General features: G+C 38.3%; 1 protein-coding gene across 7 annotated transcripts in view; it reads right to left on the reverse strand.

Moving 5' to 3' along the window:
• Positions 1–19523, reverse strand: part of myt1la (myelin transcription factor 1-like, a) — a 62977-nt gene that overhangs the window by 35224 nt on the left and 8230 nt on the right. For 3 of the 7 annotated variants that reach the window (XM_056240081.1, XM_056240076.1, XM_056240078.1), the window contains 4 exons: positions 7067–7186; positions 6041–6113; positions 5739–5769; positions 1798–1860 (listed from right to left, as the gene is read on the reverse strand). In XM_056240081.1, the coding sequence (XP_056096056.1) occupies positions 1798–1860; positions 5739–5769; positions 6041–6113 (167 nt within the window). In that variant the 5' untranslated portion in view covers positions 7067–7186. Of the gene's footprint in view, positions 1–1797; positions 1861–5738; positions 5770–6040; positions 6165–7066; positions 7187–19523 lie in introns of all 7 variants that reach the window. The other 4 variants (XM_056240082.1, XM_056240079.1, XM_056240080.1 and 1 more) reach the window with 3 other exon arrangements.

The following is a 19523-nucleotide window of genomic DNA, read 5'->3' on the forward strand; positions in this document are numbered from 1 at the left end:
TACACGTGGACCGCTTGAATCACATGGATTCATTTTTCAGTGAACTAACCCAACAACAGCCATGTTTAAAGAGGTAAGGTTATGTTGCAAGCTAACAGTCCAGTTACAAGTTTTTAGGCTACAAAGCAAAAACTGCTAATGCTGAAGGCTAATGCTAAGTACTCTGAAGTAAGCCATTCCATTACAATATTGTTCAATCCTTTACCGCTACAATCCAGAAAACATATCATACTTTGTTAAAATGCTCCACTTTATGCTGGGTACACACCAAAAGATAATCGGGCTGATTTTGGGCCGATTTTCCCCCTTCTGACAATCCTAGCTATGTCCCGATTATCTTGATGGTTCTAGATTATTTTATCAGATATTCCCTTGGTGTGAGGTGTGTTAAGAGTGTCAACATATTTACAATCAGAAATCCTGATGTGTGGGGGGGAACCCCGGGGACAAACGCACGCATGCTCTGGAGATTATCACATGAAACGAAACAATATCCAATCAGAAAGCGAGATGATGGAAGACGGAAGCAAAACAAACGCAGCCATAGCGCAGTACAAAGTGAAATTGATGTGGACAGCAGAGATGGAGGATCATCTTGTTGATTTGTGGCTCAGAAAATGTAATTAGCTCAGTATAAAAACCATTCCATATAAGGATAGGTGTACCAGTACACATAATGTGTGTGAAGGAGAAAGAGAGAGAGAGAGAGAGAGAGTGGGAAAATTAACCATGGTTTTATTACACATACCCTACCACAATCTCCAGTGCATACTTTTTACTGTTTTTAAGTATGCACTGGAGATTGTGGTAGGGTATGTGGGAGGGTGGTGGGGGGTGGGGTTAATAGAATGGTTGGACACCATATTGATATATATTCATTGCTTTTATTTCTATTTATTGTAAAGCACTGAGAGGAATGTCATCTAATTTCGTTGTACCTTGTACAATGACAATAAAGAATTCAATTCAATTCAATTTAATTCAATTCAAGAATTCAATTCAATTATAGGTGTATTGAACATTTGTATAACCAAGAAAAAATACTATAGGTTTCTTTTTCTTTTTTTTTTAACCAAAACTACGGTTAATTTGTGGTTATCATGGTTTAACTACAATTTTATTTTTTATTTGTAGTAAAACCATGGTAAATTTTCGAAAGGGGAGAGAGACGTGTGTGCATTACCACAACCTTTATCTGAGAAGTTCACTAAATTCCCGCCATCTCTACGACTTCACCCAAACCCTTTTTTTCCCCCGTGAAAATCATTCCAAACACTATCATCGCAATTACTTCCTGCATATCGTCCGCCATGCTTACTCCGAAGTCTCACGAGATTTTGCGAGATTTCCTGTGTTCACAGTCGAGACTCTGGTTGAAAATCTGTTCGTGTGTGGTGTGCTGTCTTTGTCACATCATGGCACACCACACACTATAGGAGCAAAACGGTTAAATCTAGGATTTTTTGTCCTCATGTTTGTGGTCTATCACATTTTGAAAATCTTATAAGATGTAAAAAATCTTTTGGTGTGTACCCAGCATAAGTAAATGCCAGCTCTAGTTCATTGTAGTCTATTCATTTCAATCTTTTGACTGCACTTTCACAACTTTTTGCTGGTAAAAGGATGTATGTAAAGGGAAGAAAAAAAAGGCCTATTTCAATTCAAATTCAATTGACATAATTTTGCTATTGGTCTTGAGCTTTTCTGTAAGTGGTCGAGAGCCTTCATTCTTGCACCTGTAAAGAGACTTTCAGATGGATGGGCACACATTCATATGAATGAGAGGTCAGTTCTTACCTCCTGTGTCTGGCATATTTGCCGCTGACATGTCCACTACCATCACACCCAGGTGTGGGACAGCTGCGGACAAGAGAAATAATTAATACAAGGCTGACGTCACACACACGCACATGGACACACACATACGCTCGTTCTTGCTGACTATGTTCGAACCGTGGCACATCAGCCTTCATTACAGATTTAGAGAGCTTCCAGTGTCCTCCAGGCCGATGACTCACCAGGCTCCATATTTCATATTTCATATTGTATATCGCTCTCTGGCTGCTCCATTTAGGTCCACAGCCAGTTAAAAGCCATGAGGGAAAACATCCAAGTTTAGAACTTCTGCTCCGCTTGAGCGAAGGATCAGACCAGCAAACCAGTATCCAAGTCATTGACATAAAACTAGCCAGATTAGTTACAGTCTCACTGATTACTGAAAGTATTCATTAAGCACTTACTTGACTGGCAGTGGTAATTGTGTGTCTATCATTACCAGTACTGGTACTCACGCCACACGCATAACTTCAATGGGATGCTTGTATTGTGCATTCACATTAAAATAACTATATGAACTAGAAAACCCACAATTTTTTTATTATTTATATTGATGAACGACCGCATACATACATTCCTGTTCAAATGTTTGGGGTCAGTAACATTGTTTAAAATGTTTTTATTTAGCAAGGACACATAAATTTGATCAAAAAATGACAGTAAAGACTTTTATATTATTACAAAAGAGGTCTATTTTAATTAAATGCTTTTCTTTTAAATTTAATATTGGATATTCATCAAAGAATCTTGAGATAAAAAATTATTTCCACAAAAAAATTAAGCAGCACAACTGTTTTTAACATTGATTATCTAAGAAAAGTTTCTTGAGCACCAGATCAGCATACTAGATTGATTTCTGAAGGATCATGTGACACCGCCAGGAATCATTTACCTGTGATGCTAAAATGTATTAAGATACCGAATATTTATTTAAAATAGTTTTTTAAACAATTATTTTAAATAATATTGTTTTTACAATATTACTGTATTCCTGTAGCTCAAACACATGCAGCCTTGATGAGTACAAAAGACTTTCCAACCGCAAAATTAATATGTAAGCAATGAGGTATGAGGGGCTGTGGTGTATTGTAAATACAGTCACGGCTGAAGGGCTTGTCAGGCATGATGCGAAGCGAAGTCAAAATCATAAAATGCCATTCTTCCACTAGAAAAAATAGTCCTTAACAGTAAAAAGCAACCGAATGTTCCTACATGTTCATCTGAGGGAGCTCAAATAAAAACAGAGAATACTGTATGAACGGCTCTCATGGACTGTGTCATTTATTAAGTTTAACACATATATGATGTATGTTCCTCACACACATACATCAGCTTCTCTCTCAGCATGTGAGAGACCAGCATGTTAGTTTAAACCAGACCGGTTCGCGGCACAGTGATCGCCTAAGAAGCATCATTTAACAGTATAACTTGATGAACATACCTGAAACAGAATACTTTTAAATATTATTCCCTCGGCACATTGGCAACTGTGGCCACGCAGTGTTAAAAATGCATTTTAACATTTTCCAAAAACATTACTTAGTATGATTTATAAGCTGTTTTCACATTTTGTCCCCATAAAGTAGGGTTTACACGCACGCACGCACACAATAATATAATATACATTATAATTTAATATTCAATATAAATTAGGCTGTATTTTAGTTTTTGTAAATATGTCTCTGATAATGTAATAAATAATATAATCGGAAGTTATATATATATTGAAAAATATGTTGCCCTTTAAGTAGCTTCAGTGTACAACAAATAGCTACTTTCTGTTAGTAGCTTACAGTGTAACTAACTACTTTCTGCAAAAGGTTGCATGAGAGAAGTTTAACTACTTCAAATTTGGAGTAGGTTGTAGCTTGGAAAGCTACAGTTTCAAAGTAGATTCCCCAACACCACGTTTAGTCTTGAAATTGGACTGCGTGTTTAACAATACATGTTTAAACCTGAAGCTATTTAAACTTAAAATGTAGCAAAAGAGTAGAAAATTGAGTGGGAACATGTCTAGCATAGCACATGAGTTGCATCTACAGTATCCTTGATAATGTTGGCTAGGGATCTGTGTCTGATCAAGCTGGTGACCCATCAGTGAGTGTAACTGGTGTTAAAGATGCCTGCAGCTACAGGCCTGGACCTGCTGATCAAGCAGATTGCCCTGATGATTGGGAAGGAGAGAGAGGGGATTTCACTTCTCTGCTTGGTCTGATACCATAATAAAGATGACATGGTAGAGGTGCCTCTGGAAAACTGGTCATAGCACACTCACAGAGTCGCACACCCTTGTGTCCTTGCCGCTGTCATTGTAATTGGACACGTAGCCACAAAATATAAAAAAAGTATTTTTTAACAACAGCGTGGGTGTTGAACCATTCTTAATGAGGAAAATGCTGCCATTTAGGAGGCCTGTAAATTATGCTTAAGGGAAAGATATGCAGGGGGAAAAGTGACAGGCAGATGTGAGTAAAACGACTCACTGCCCTGGAGGAAAAACAGACCATTCACTCTCATCATGATGCATGATTTCATTAGGAGTGCAGGGATATTTACTAATACTAATTGGGAGATCATATGTTCTCACTTATGGCAATTTCACTGAAAGGTCTATTTTTAGGCTCTGCCTGTAGTACTTGCCAAATTGTATAAATTACATCAAAACCTATCAATTAGCAAAATTATACTTTGATGCCACCTTGAACGGAAATGCATATTACGTCATACAACTGTTTTAGGGACAGCTTGACTAAAGACACGCAGCGAAAGATTTGCACTGAAAAAGCGTGGACAGGGTTATTTTTGCGGCTGACCTTATTGTATATGCATTTGTAGGAGTTTCCCTTTCAGAAGCTAAATTTATGGGTGGAAAGTATTTAAATGTGATTTACTAAGCTTACTTAGTGATTTACAAAGATTACAAACCATAGCAAGGTGATTTACTAAGGTTTGTGCTAGTCCATTTACTGGTATTTGAGCCATTATTTACCGGCCAAAAAAAGCATGTCTTAAACCAGATGCTAATTTGGCCTGCTCTTGGTATTGCGTTGTCCATTCTGGAAATGATCAGGCTGCGTCTGTGTTCTTTAGTTTGCGTGTCATCAGTAGATCATGCGCAGAACTTTCCATTCCTATTGGCGCTTTTTTGGAATTGCGCTCTCGTGCTAATTTACCCTGTTTAGTAAATCTGGCCCTTGGTCTTTAAAGACAGAAACTGCAAGGCGAGATACAACAAATCAACCGTATTTACTTTCGTATATACGCATTTCTGGTCTTAAAATGATCTAATTATAAGGTATCTAATCAAAGGTTTGGAGTAAGTAGGATAAAAAAAAAAAAAAAAAAAGTAATACTTTTATTCAACTAGGATGCATTACATTGATCAAAATTGACAGTAAAGACATTTATAAAAGTACCACAGATATTTATGTCAAATAAATGCTGTTCTATTCATCAAAGAATTGTGGAAGAAAAACAAAAAATATTAGGCAGCACAACCTTTTTTTAAATTGATCATAATAATAATAAATGTTTTTTTGAGCACCAAATCAGGATATTAGAATGATTTCTGAATGATCATGTGACACTGAAGACTAGATGCTGAAAATTCAGCTTCACCATGACAGGAATAAATAACATTTTAAAAATATATTCTTCAAATAGAAAACAGTTAATGTAATGTAATTGCAGCCTTGGTGACCATAGAAGACTTTTTTCAAAAGAGATAAAACATTTTTACTGTCCCCAAACTTTTGAACAGCAATGTACACCAAAATGCAATATCTTGCTTCACCTTGAATATCCTGTTTTGCTCAGAAATCCCATTATAAAAGTAAATAGGTTGTGAACTGATTTGCATAGTGAGTTTAATTGAATGATTCCCATACTGTATGCAGACTGACCTGAACAGCTCTTGTGCAGCCTCCACGGCAACTGCAACAAAAAAAAAGTAAAAAAGAAAAGAAAGCGAGAACAATTAGTGAGGAAATATCTCAACATGAGATTCATCACACAATAGAATCATATTATTATGAGCAGACTAATTTTCCGGCCTCACAGATCCTGCTTCACCTGTCCAATCAATAGTGCATGTTAATCACTACTGACTGACGTCAGTGATAATTCGTGAAAGGCAATAAAGACACAGATATGGATTGAAAGTTGGGAAATGGATTTGACCGTAGGTTGAGACTGCAGCTAATACCATGTGAGTGCGCTGTACCTCGCACACCTTTAGATCGTGTTCGATGACGCTTCTCGGCCGCATCCACCTCCATCTGGAGAAAAGAAGCAGCAATTAGCCTGACCTCCGTCAACTATCTGAGCAACTGTAAAACGAAGAGTAAAAGGGCAATGATGTCTGTAGCAGGGATGGTTATGTACTGCATGAGAGACAGATCATAGATGATAAAATAATATGTTTATTATGAAAAATACAGACTTGGGGCCATAATGCATCATGGTTTATATTGTATGAAAATCTATGGTGTGCATAATTTTGCACCCTAGTTGCCAACAATGTGAATCAGTTTATAATGATCACAAATTTGGGCACTTGCAAGGGCCTTGCACACTAAACACAAGGAAACATCACTGTATGCCATGACCAATATCCTTGTGTTAAGATTTGTTTATCGTGCCTCTTTGTTGTAGTTGTTAAAAAGTACAGCGCCATTACGAAATATGTACTTGTCCGGCATTTTTTATTAAGCATACATAATCGTATTAAGCCATTAAAAATATAAACAATAAAAAAAAACTTATTTTAACTACTTCTTGTGTAATATTGTGCAAGATTGCTTTAAAAAAGAAAAGCAGGACAAAGAAAAATTCAACACTACCATTTAAAAGTTGATGGTCGATAAGATTTTTCAATGTTAAAATCAAAATAATATTGTGAAACATTATTACAATTTAGCATAATTGTGTTCTATTTTAATTTTGTAATTCTATTTTAAAATGTAATTTATTCCTGTGGTGGCAAAGCTGAGTTTCAGCAGGAATTACTCTATTTTTCAGAAATCAATCAACATCAATGTTAAAAGCAGTTGTGCTGCTTAATTCAGTGGAAACCGGATACATTTTTTCTCTCGGTCAATTTAATGCATCCTTGCTGAATAAAAAGTATTCATTTCTTTAAAAAGAAAATCATACTGATACCTGACTTTTGAACAGTAGTGTAACAATTCAACTTTTCTGCCAAGAACAAACGAAATGCAAAGCACATTACCTGAGATTTACTGGTTGATGGTGGGACAGATGTGTTTTCTGAGGAGCGCCTCCTGTGTGGTGCGATTAGGCAGAATTGTCCGCTGTGTGTCCCTCAAAACTGTTCCTCAAAACTCATTTTCTGTTAAAGAAAAAGAATCATTTATCATGAACTGCAGTTATATGAAATCTGCAGACTGAAATGAGGTACACTTATAAGGAAAGACATACAGATGTCTGAAGCTATTCAAAGCCTCCATTATCACAGTCTCAGAACAAGAAAAAACAACAACAACAAAATCTGTCATTCTTTTTTGTTCAAAAATATAATAAGTGACAGGAGGGCCTTTTAAAGTTTTGAAACATGCTCTGTTCATAAGGAATAAAGTCACCTATATTTATTTATATCTCTTTTTTTAGAGAAATATGAATGTCTTTATGGCTTTAGATCGAACACTGTACAAAAGGTAAATCGCTGGGGAGGTTTTATTTGAACTATGAAATAAAAAAAGCAAAGTTACTTTTTTTCTCAGATGCTATAATAATATAATATAATATAATATAATATAATATAATATAATAAAATATAATATAATCTAATATAATAAAAACAACAACGTTTCTTTTAGAAAACCATATGCTTTCAGACAAACACACACACTAACATATTGAGTGCTCTAGTCCTCTATCTATCAACAAGCTAACACTTCTATCTCATGCTCTTTGCAAATTCTGTTAATGTGTGGTGTTGGTGCATTTGGGGTGTGTGTGTGTGTGTGTGTGTGTGTGTGTGTGTGTGTGAGAGAGAGAGAGAGAGAGAGAGATAGAGAGATAGAGAGAGAGAGAGAGAGAGAGAGAGAGAGAGAGAGAGAGAACAGACACAGATTTGCATGTGCATGCAAGTATTTGTCAGTGGCGCCAAGGCCAGTGACACAAAGGGTGCTCTCCAAATGCTGGAGATGTCTATCGAAAACCTTTCAATGACAGAAATACAGACTTGAACGAATTTCCTTAGAAAGACGGATCTTTGTACGTAACACCTTCTCAGGTCTCCTTCACACAACAAAATATGCGCTCGCTCTCACACCGCCCCTCTTTCCACTGATAGATCGCACAATCACTCATACTGGGGCAATATGGGAAGCTCTCATCTGAACTTCACTTGGTCAAATCAAAGCATATGAGCTCCAGCTGTCCCCCAGTGGCAGCGAACTGGCCCAGCTTGCTTGTAATTGGGGGAAACACTGTTTAGTATTCATGCCCAACACCCTTCTGTCTCACGTAAAGTGAGACATACAGCTTTAAAATCTAATTCTCTCTCTCTTTTGAGAGGAGAAGTGCAGGGCTCTCTTAGAAGAGTCTGCAGTCTCAGAGCTCTGCACGTCCTATCCGAAAGCAACGTTTCCCCATGCGAATCCTGCATACCTGCGGGCTGCGTTGCACACATTATAGCCTCAGGTTTATCTAAGTTTGCCAAGGTTTTGATTTTTAAGGAATACTTCACCCAAAGATTCTGACATCATTTACTAACCCTCAAGTTGTGACATTTTTTTCTTCTGAGGAACATTAACGAAGCTGCTATTTACTTAACATCTGCACTAGCTTTTCTTATGTGTTCATGAGATAAGTAGTTATGCCTGGAAAAACATTCTGTTTCTTAATTCTAAGAAGGCGAAGAACTGACTGCGTTCTCATGGAGACTGGCCTAGCCAGGCCACCTTGAAAGAACGCACTCGGAAGAAAACGAGGACACAGAACACATCTTTGTGAGAATTGAGATGTGCTGTAATCTTGTTGCTCAACTGACAGAACCACCCAACACACAACAAATAAAATATAACATCACAGATGTCTTAACCTATTAAAATATTTTTCCTTTTTGTAAAATAACTTTTTTTTGTTATTTTTGGTTAATTTTGTAAAATCTCTTTTTATTTCACAAGAGTATTTGTGTGTTTAATGTTAAGCTTGTATATGGCTTGTATATTGTATATGTACAAGTCAATGTTAAGTCAATTTTAAATGTACCAATTAAAGTACTGCAGGATTTCTCCAGGTAATTATAAAACTTGATTAAAATTATGCCAAACAAAACGTTTGCCAGTCAAATGTTTATGGCTTTCACGTGCTATCACATATTTGGGAGTTTTCAGAAGGAATCTCTAGTGTGAGGCATTGACGGTTGATGATGGCGTAGTTCGAGAACACAAGGATGCAAGATCACTTAAGAACGCATATTGAGAAACGGCTTCTTTTTTGAGTCAGATCTTTTTCAATGAATTATTTAATGTGTTTCACAAAACCAGTCTAAATGCTCTAAAAACCAGTCAGACTGATTCGGTTTGTGAGTTCAGCTCATTGACTGGTCACAGCATTAAAAGCTCACTGAAGGGGAAAATTTACAATAAATTACAACTTAAATTGCTGGGGGCGGGGCAGGGGGGCATAATAGCTTTGTTCACACAAATCTATTATATAGCTTGGAACACAGCAAGCCTAGTCGTATGGACAACTTTTTGATACTTTTATGGTACTTTTGCATCTTTCTGAAGCATCTAATATCATGGAAAAGAGTGACTAGTATAATTCTTTAAAATGTTGTCTTTTATTTTCCACAGAATAAAGAGAGGTATACTGGTTTGTAATGACACGTTGGAGGTAATGAAAGATCTAAGGATTTTCAATAGCAACCTATGTATTTGTTGCTTCAAAACATCGGTGTTGTGTTTTATTTATTCGTTTTTTTTACATTTAATTTATAATCATCATAATCATATAATTCCATTTAATTATAGAATAATTTGTTAATTTTTATTATATTATTTATTATTTACTTATTGCTCTTGCAATGTTGTCGTTTAATCTTGATTTGAAATGATTGTGTGGTTTCAAGAGATATTATGTTTTTAACGTCACAGGACGATGCTGTGAAGCAATAATTAATACAGTTTTGGGTACCAGACAAAAATAGTTTTGTTAACTGATTTTGGGTAACAGACAATATTTGCTGTTAACTGGTTTTTGGGTATCAGACAAAATTCCGCTGACAGTATTGGATATCCGGCATTTTAATTGGGGGGAAAACTACTTCTTTAATAAATTATCAGGATATCAAAATAAGTTTTACAGACTACAGTCACTGTGTATCAAGATGGTGTTGAAATGATCTAGCTAGAGAATTTTCACTATTTTAGCATCAGTCCAAAATCTTCCAAAAAAACAAACAAACAAAACAACACTCTTGCCCAGGCATTCGCCTGGCAGTGCTGTTGTCACATCCCATTCATCTAAAAACTGCTCCAGATGCACAGCACCACTGTGAGCCTCTCCGCCCCCACGAGAGTGTGTGCATGTGTGTTTGTGTGAGTGTGCATCACGCTCAGTCATCAGGAACAGAGTGACCCAGTCAGAGAGACATGACCCTGCAACCCTCAAGGCTCGGCATGCAATCTCTCCAGCTAATTTCCCCTCAACCCTGCCTAACATCACCCCACCGGACAGTCCAAAAAAAAACAAAAAAAAACATGGCTTGTATAAATCCAAAATCATATTTACTGTTGATGCAAGACACGTTTGTCCATGTTACGTTAGTGTGCTGGTGTCAGTGACCCTGAGATTGGTCTGGATTTATGTGGTGTGACCGGTCAGATTTGCTTGGCTGGTGGTTGCTTGGCCCCAATTCAGATGGCATCATGTCTACAAGAGCCCTGAAACAATCACGTCACGAGACATTATTCATTTCATATTCTCTCTTGTTAAAAAGATGTCGGCTATGTTCGGTATGGAATGCTTGCTTACTACAGGCTGAACACAGCACAGTATATTGTCTATACTTTCCATTATTATTATTATAAATAGTACGCAAAACTGTAAATATTATTCTACTTTAATTTTAAACAGTAATATGCTCCATTGTTATCAGTTCTTAAACAAAAACATTTTGAATTGTTAAATTAATTTTGTATGTAAAACTTCTTTACATTTGTCAGCCTGATCAAATTGTGAAATATTATTACAAATTTAAAATAATTGTTATCTATTTTAATCATTTAAAATGTAATGTATTCCTGTGATGGCATAGCTGAATTTTAAGAAGCATCTTCAATGTCACATGATCCTTCAGTAATCACTCTATTATGCTGATTTGGTGCTCAAGAAGCATTTCTTATTATTATTAATGTTGAAAACAGTTGTACTGCTTAATATTTTTGTGGAAACTGATTTTTTCTCTGGAATCTTTGATGAATAGAATGTGAAATAAACAACAACATTTGTTTGAAATCTTTTGGAACAATCAAAAAATCTTTACTATCACTTTTGATCAATTTACTGCATCCTTGCTGAATTAATTTATTTGAAAAAATAACCTCAAACTTTTGAATGGTAGTGTATATTTCTTCCCGTTCCTCTATCACAATGGCATTGCATGATACTACTGTATTTTAAACAGTATGTACTGTATACAACACATTTTGGCAAATCTAGTAGTACTGCAGTAATAGTGAGAGTAGCATGGTAGTATGCTATTCCAAACATAGCCAGTGTGTTTTAAGGCACCCTATTGTCCGCTGGGTAATAAAGTCTGATGGTCAGTGTTGTAAAATGTTTGGCCACCCAATACTTCAAATAGCTTCAAAGAGTCTAGACCTCTGCTCTACCTTGTCAGTCGGTGTGACTCACTCGGTGTGAATGCGACGGTAATGCAAATTTGAGCGTGTATGTGTGTGCACATGTAATGCAGATGCCTGCAAAGAGTCTAGCCAGAATTCCAATCCCCACACAGTAGAGAGTGTGGGCTGCTCACATTTTCCAGCCCTCATTTAGAATCAGAGCACATGCACAGTAGAGCTCTTCATTATTAGCTACATGACTAGCCATGAAGCCATAGGTTATAAGCAGAATGCGAGCGAGAAAACTAGATCAGCCTGAAATTACAATTACATCAGAGGCCTGCAATTGCAGGTATTTTGAAAAGAAAGCTCCCTTTCCTTCAAAACATATGCTGGCACATCTCCCATTTTGAGATGGCACCAGAGCTCTGAGGATATTTCTCGTAAGTTTCCTAATTTAAGTACTAATGGAGATGGTCTCGATTTGCCAGATGCAGTTAATCTACAAATGGCCCTTGCATGGTGGGCTCTCAGAGCTAGGAGTCTGACTAAAGCAATACAGTGCATGGCATGGATGCAATCCACGAAGACACTCTGCGCTAAACAATGAAACAAACCCATCTTCCACCCTGATGCACTCTAAAGCATCCTCATCAAAGGTAAGGCTGGAGAACAATGCCTCCCTCTCTATCTCATTTCTCTCTCTCTTTCTCTCTCTCTTTACCTCTCTGACTCCTGACTCTCTCTCTCTCTCTCGCTCTCTCTCTCTCTCTCCTGAGGCCTCATTCTATTCCATCAGGCAGAGAAGAGCTTTAATTGCCCCTGCCATTCTCGAGGCTTGCTTATGGAGAGAGAAACCCGTGCCATCAGGTCTTAATGATGCCTGGCAACCGCGTGGGATCCAACCAACACGTCGTCAATAGCAACGGAGGCACCAGAAGTCCTCTCTCCCAGCGACGGGAAAGGCGAATGCTTCCTGAGACTTCATGTCCTCAGAGAGAGAGAGGAGCAGTTCAGCGGAAAATAGCTTTTGGCCCCTCATTCGACAACCTAAGCTGGTGCCAGGCCCGGAGGAGACGTGGGCACCCAGACTGCCAGAATCGTCTGACAGGAAGAAATCGCATGTTACCCATCAAATTATACCAGCAATGACTAGCTGAGAGTTAATGGCTGCATTCAAACGTGATCACCTTTTTCCCCCCAGCAATTCTTATTCCTGGATTTGAGGAATCCTAATTTCACTTTCACAATTTTCCTATTCAGTAATACACAAAAAAGACAATTCAGAACAAAATAACAGAAAAAATACTGTTGCCTAACCATTAACAAAAACATAAAAGCAAACTGTAAAAGTGAGCGATTAACTTGAAGCCCCCCTGTAGTCGATAATTTGACCAATTATAAAATAGTCACCAAAATTACATATTAAAACGTTTTTTTTTCCTTGAAAAAAATTCTTCATGCCTTAAAATAGCTTGAATGTAACTCTACACCCATTCCTCATTTAGTAAACACGGTTCTATGAATATGCAAATTTCCCCGCCTCCACACACTCACACCAGCTCAGAGAGATCCACTCACTGACAATCACACGTTGACATGATTGGTTACAAGGTAGATTGTGACGTCAGAAACACCAGCGATTTCAAACCGTCTTTGGTTCACTGCAGTTTTAAGGAGAAAATACTCAATAATGGTATTGACTTGCACATGGTTTGTCTTAAAGCATATTTAAAACACCACATAGAGATATAAACAACATTAAAAGCTTGATTTTTACCACTGGGGGACTTTAAAATTTGTGAGCTTTAAGCTCTATTGTACATAAGCTTTGCAAAAATTATTCATTAGCATTCACAACCGACTTATTTAAAGCCATGAACTTCTGTTGTAACAATGCAGCAACTCCAGTATCATCTCAAATTCTCGAGGAGTTTCACCACTCGTAAACACAACTTCCCTTAGTAAAGTGCTGATAACTCATAAATAAGGTATTTTCGACTCCACTTAAAGAGTTAGTTCACCCAAAAATGAAAATTCTGTCAGTATTTACTCACCCTCATGTTGTTCCAACCTCGTAAGACCTTCGTTCATCTTCGGAACACAAATGAAGATATTTTTGATGAAATCTGAGAGCTGGATCACTCCTCCATGCTAGTCCATAGGCTTCTTCAGGGATTGAACTTGCCGGCCTCGAAAAGTTATTAAAGACATCGTTAAAATAGTCCAAGTGACTACAGTGGCTCAATCTTAAGTTTATCAAGCAATACTTTTTGTGCGCAAAAACAAACAAAAATAACCACTTTATTTCAACTATTCATTTCCTTCTCTTTGGGCCTCTAGTCAGTTATCGTAGTGTGATTCCGTAGAGCTACGTCACACGTAGGCTCACTATTGGCCGACGCTGGTCATGTGCGTGATGCGTGTGACGTACAACAACAGAAGCTTATGCTGTTACACTAGTGAACTGTCGAGGCCCACAGAGAAGGAAATGAATAGTTGAAATAAAGTTGTTATTTTTGGGGGGTTTTTGCGCACAAAAAGTATTCTCGTCGCTTGATAAACTTAAGATTGAGCCACTGTAGTCACTTGGACTATTTTAACAATGTTTTTAATAACTTTTCGAGGCCGGCAAGTTCAATCCCTGAAGAAGCCTATGGACTAGTATGGAGGAGTGATCCAGCTCTCAGATTTCATCAAAAATATCTTAATTTGTGTTCCGAAGATGAACGAAGGTCTTACGGGGTTGGAACAACATGAGGGTGAGTAATTACTGACAGAATTTTCATTTTTGGGCAAACTAACCCTTTTAATGCCAAGTTGAAAGCAGTTGAGGCAACAGTGAGAATTTTTTTAAATAATAATTTATTCAATACTAAAAAGGTCGTTCACATCAAGAACGAGATCTAGAAAGATAACTACAATATAACGATCTACACTCACCGGCCACTTTATTAGGTACACCTGTCCAACTGCTCGTTAACACTTAATTTCTAAGCAGCCAATCACATGGCGGCAACTCAGTGCATTCAGGCATGTAGACATGGTCAAGACAATCTCCTGCAGTTCAAACCGAGCATCAGTATGGGGAAGAAAGTTGATTTGAGTGACTTTGAACGTGGCATGATTGTTGGTGCCAGAAGGGCTGGTCTGAGTATTTCAGAAACTGCTAATCTACTGGGATTTTCACGCACAACCATCTCTAGGGTTTACAGAGAATGGTCCGAAAAAGAAAAAACATCCAGTGAGCGGCAGTTCTGTGGGCGGAAATGCCTTGTTGATGCCAGAGGTCAGAGGAGAATGGCCAGACTGGTTCGAGCTGATAGAAGGGCAACAGTGACTGAAATAACCACTCGTTACAACCGAGGTATGCAGCAAAGCATTTGTGAAGCCACAACACGCACAACCTTGAGGCGGATGGGCTACAACAGCAGAAGACTCCACCGGGTACCACTCATCTCCACTACAAATAGGAAAAAGAGGCTACAATTTGCAAGAGCTCACCAAAATTGAACAGTTGAAGACTGGAAAAATGTTGCCTGGTCTGATGAGTCTCGATTTCTGTTGAGACATTCAGATGTTAGAGTCAGAATTTGGCGTAAACAGAATGAGAACATGGAACCATCATGCCTTGTTACCACTGTGCAGGCTGGTGGTGGTGGTGTAATGGTGTGGGGGATGTTTTCCTGGCACACTTTAGGCCCCTTAGTGCCAATTGGGCATCGTTTAAATGCCACGGCCTACCTGAGCATTGTTTCTGACCATGTCCATCCCTTTATGGCCACCATGTACCCATCCTCTGATGGCTACTTCCACCATGTCACAAAGCTCTAATCATTTCAAATTGGTTTCTTGAACATGACAATGAGTTCACTGTACTAAAATGGCCTCCACAGTCACCAGATCTCTACCCAAAAGAGCATCTTTGGGATGTGGTGGAACGGGAGATTCGCATCATGGATGTGCAGCCGACAAATCTGCGGCAACTGTGTGATGCCATCATGTCAATATGGACCAAACTCCCTGAGGAATGCTTCCAGCACCTTGTTGAATCTATGCCACAAAGAATTGAGGCAGTTCTGAAGGCAAAAGGGGGTCCAACCCGTTACTAGCATGGGGTACCTAATAAAGTGGCCGGTGAGTGTATATTACCGTCACACCAACACACAAAAATGTTCTGTTTATTATAAGCATGCGCAGCAGTTTTGTCGTCTGTTGCTTTAAATGCTCAAGCACTTTAAAGCAAGGTTGGATTCTAATTGGCTGTCAATGTTTTTATCATTCATCAGTTGGAAAAAATCTATTTGAAAGTGATTCCAATGATTTTCGTTGTGGTGTGAACTCTGCTATTCTTTTAAGTATAGAATGATTTTTTTAACCATATCTCTATCATTATCGTTCTTGGTGTGAACAGGTTTTAATTCCAGAATTTATGGAAGAATTTCTGTCGCTTTTATTTATGTCCTATTTAATGATTATATCACAACAAAAAGGCAACTCAGAATTCCAAATTAAAGCACACACAGAAAAACACAAAACATCTATCAAATACAGCACAAATGCCATCCCATGACACATAATGGAGGTGAAAATGTCATGATGAACTTGTTCTCAATGCGGGGCGCCTTGCAGCTTGATCTGGCCACTTTCACACCATACCTGTTAATTACATCTCCTCCTCTACACTACAGTATCCTGCTGGGCTCACCACGCCTTACCCCTGCAGCTGCTGAGCCGATGTGCTCTTGTGTGCATTTGGGATAGCACAAAGCTCGGCCAGTTCTTGCACATAGACATGTGTATTTCACACACTAACACGCATAGTCGTGCAAGAGAGCCAGGAAACTCATATCTGTTAACAATTCCAAAGAGCGTCAAAGGGGTTGTTTAGATTTGTGAAGGTAAAAGTGCCATTCGATTGTTAAAGCAATTCAAGGCAAATGCTTCTAGAACCTATTGAGCTGCTTACGAAGGCTGCATTTTAAGATGTCCTAGGATATGTTCCAAAAAGTAGACATTTTACAGAAGCAATCCAATAATGCATTGCGACAAGCTTATGCAGCGCTCAAGTCAATGGGAAATTAGTTACTTTCTAAAAGCAAAGACTTCTGAATCTCGTGACATATTAAATACTGAGTGTATATAAGCACCATTTGTTGTTTGCTTCATGGGACTTGAGTGTTTGTACCCGAAAACTGTGACTTTGATGTCAGACTTAACAAACTGATTGGGACCGTGTCAATTACGGCATAAGAACAATGTTATCACGATAAGATGAAATTGTGAACGTTGACTGTACAATTTAGTTTGTAGGCATTTTATGTACTGTTGATGAAGAAGAATAGCTAATACATTTTTTCATATGGTTTATGAGGAGACTTGACCAACCAACCAAACTTTCCCATCATTTTCTAGGGATAATCATTTACTTAAACAACTCCATTTACTTAAACAAAAATAAATCACCTGAACGCACACCATGTCATAAGTGCGATTTCTGCAGTGAATTTCCCATGAGGACCTTCAAAGGAAGTGAAACTATCTCTGAGATATTACAGCATGCATGGGCTATAAGCTCTGTCGTACATAAACTTTGCAAAATCGTTCATTACCATTCACAACTGACTCGTTTGAAACCATGAAGCCAATTTCCTATTGACACGCAACTCTGCAACAATTCTGAGTTTCCCAATACGACTTCCCTTGATGATTCAAATGTTGGAAACTCATAAATACTGTATTTCCAACTCTAGAAATTTATTAGAAATATAATTAATTCAATACATGATAACATGTTAATGTGACAAGGTGACAATGAAAGAGTCACTTTTGCCTCAAATTCATGTGTGCTGTACATGAATTGAAATCAATTGTGAGTTGAGTCTCTCGTGCGCTTTGCGTGTAGAGCGTCATCTACGTGGTGCATACCGTTTCTTCCTACATAGCATTTCAAATCATTCACTTACAGTTAGGACGCATATCCCGGCAGTAGGCAGTGAGTCAGCTTTCTAGGTTTTGGAACAGAGCTTGAGCTTTTATCTGCTTAAAACCAACCGAACCACACGATCGCCAGACATCTATAACCAAACCCATACGGCTGTCCAAAGCGCTCTTTGTCAACTAATGAGTCTTTCCAGGCTCGGTTCAGTGCACATCTGTCCAAAAGCGTATGAGTGCTAATTCTCCCCATCTTTATGAGCTCGGTGCAGCGCTGGAATGTGATTAGTTATATGTTGCATTGGGCTCTGTCTCCAGCTTTGTCACCAGCGAATTCTAATCAGTGAGGCAAATCAGCACGGATTGAGCAGAGATGGAGAGGAAATATGATTTTAATCAGCATGCAGCGCTCGTGCTCCTGTCTGTCTCATTCACAACGCATTCAGAGACGGAGAAACCATGGAGCAATCAGCCAGACCTCCGCTGCGTCCTATCGAGAAGGACGTGCTTTAATTACCACCAGCCAAGACTCCCTCTCTCTCTCTCTCTCTTTCCTGCTCACTCTCTGTTTCTCCCACTCTCTCTCGCTTCCCTAAAATGAATAATTGCAATAATGAGCCATTTTCATCTAGCTCTCCTTCACCAAAGGATGACAAAAATTACTCATCTTGTTAAAAACCCATATCTACCACAACGTGCATGTGGGATAAGGGAATCTGATGTTGTTCAGTGTGCTTAGAGCTGTACGCAGGCTGTGTACTGTGGGCACATTTGGTCTTAATGAATAATTAGCAGTGTGTTTTAGCTGAGTCACTGTGCTGGAGGGCCTGCACTGGACTCTAATGGAGGTGTTGCCTCACGTCTTCCATCACAGGACTGTCCCCAGTGAACCAATTGCATAGCAGCCTGTGTGAGGCACGGCGGAGTGTGTGCGTGAGCGCGCGTGTTAAAAATAACAGCTCTCCCACTTCATGACTCATTCTATGAGCTCTCTGTCCGACACTCCCAAACAGTGTCTGGAAAGAAACCCTAGAGCCAACTCCTTAATTTACTGACTGGTCATTCCTTACCATCTATGTGTGTGTGTGTGTGTGTGTGTGTGCTGCTATACATTTTATATAAATATCCCCATAGCTAGTTGGTACAGGCAAGATGTGATGCTCTACTGAAGCATCATGCCAGCTCTGTTATACAGTATGATGTTGTTATGTAACTTTTCACAGGGCTGGTCGACAATGACAACCGAAGGTGAGAACGACAGATGGAACACAGATGCCACCAGTGCGCACATGATTTAGTCAGACTAGAGACCGGACTTACTGTGACAGCCTAGAAAAACTGCTAAAATCCATATTTGTAGGTTGGGGAATTTTTTTTTTAGGGTGGGGACTTGGTTCTATCCATTGATTGTTGATTGGATGAGGAAGATGTGAATGCAAGCTTGCAGTCTATTGTAAGAAAGGGGCAGAGTGTAGACAAAATGTTTGGAGAAGTCTGTCGAGTTATGACATTTTGGTTAAAAATGACAAGGTGCATGGATGTATTGTATAATTTACAATAAGATCAATAGCATGCATTTAAAAAATATAGAAGTTAACTTTCATTTCATGTCAACTTTAATTACCACATTGGCAAATTGTTTTAAGCATATATTTGACAAAACAAGTGAGGTTTATCGTAAGAGTGAGAAAAAAAGGATTTTCAAATAGAGAAAGAAAAATAAACTAAACATCTTAATATCCTATGCAATTTTGTTTCTTAAGTAACTTGATCTTGTTTAAAGGATGTTTAGATGTTTTTCTTGGAAAACGAGACAAAAATACTGATTGATTGATTAATCACAATGATTTTTTGCAGTGCACAATAGGAAGCGTGACTGATTATATAAACATTAAAAAGCAATTAAGACAGCACTTCCACACACAAAAAAAC

Source organism: Rhinichthys klamathensis, unplaced genomic scaffold (genome assembly GCF_029890125.1).
Source record: "Rhinichthys klamathensis goyatoka isolate OS25496 unplaced genomic scaffold, OSU_Roscu_1.1 h1tg000579l_1, whole genome shotgun sequence".
Taxonomy (NCBI): Eukaryota; Metazoa; Chordata; class Actinopteri; order Cypriniformes; family Leuciscidae; genus Rhinichthys; species Rhinichthys klamathensis.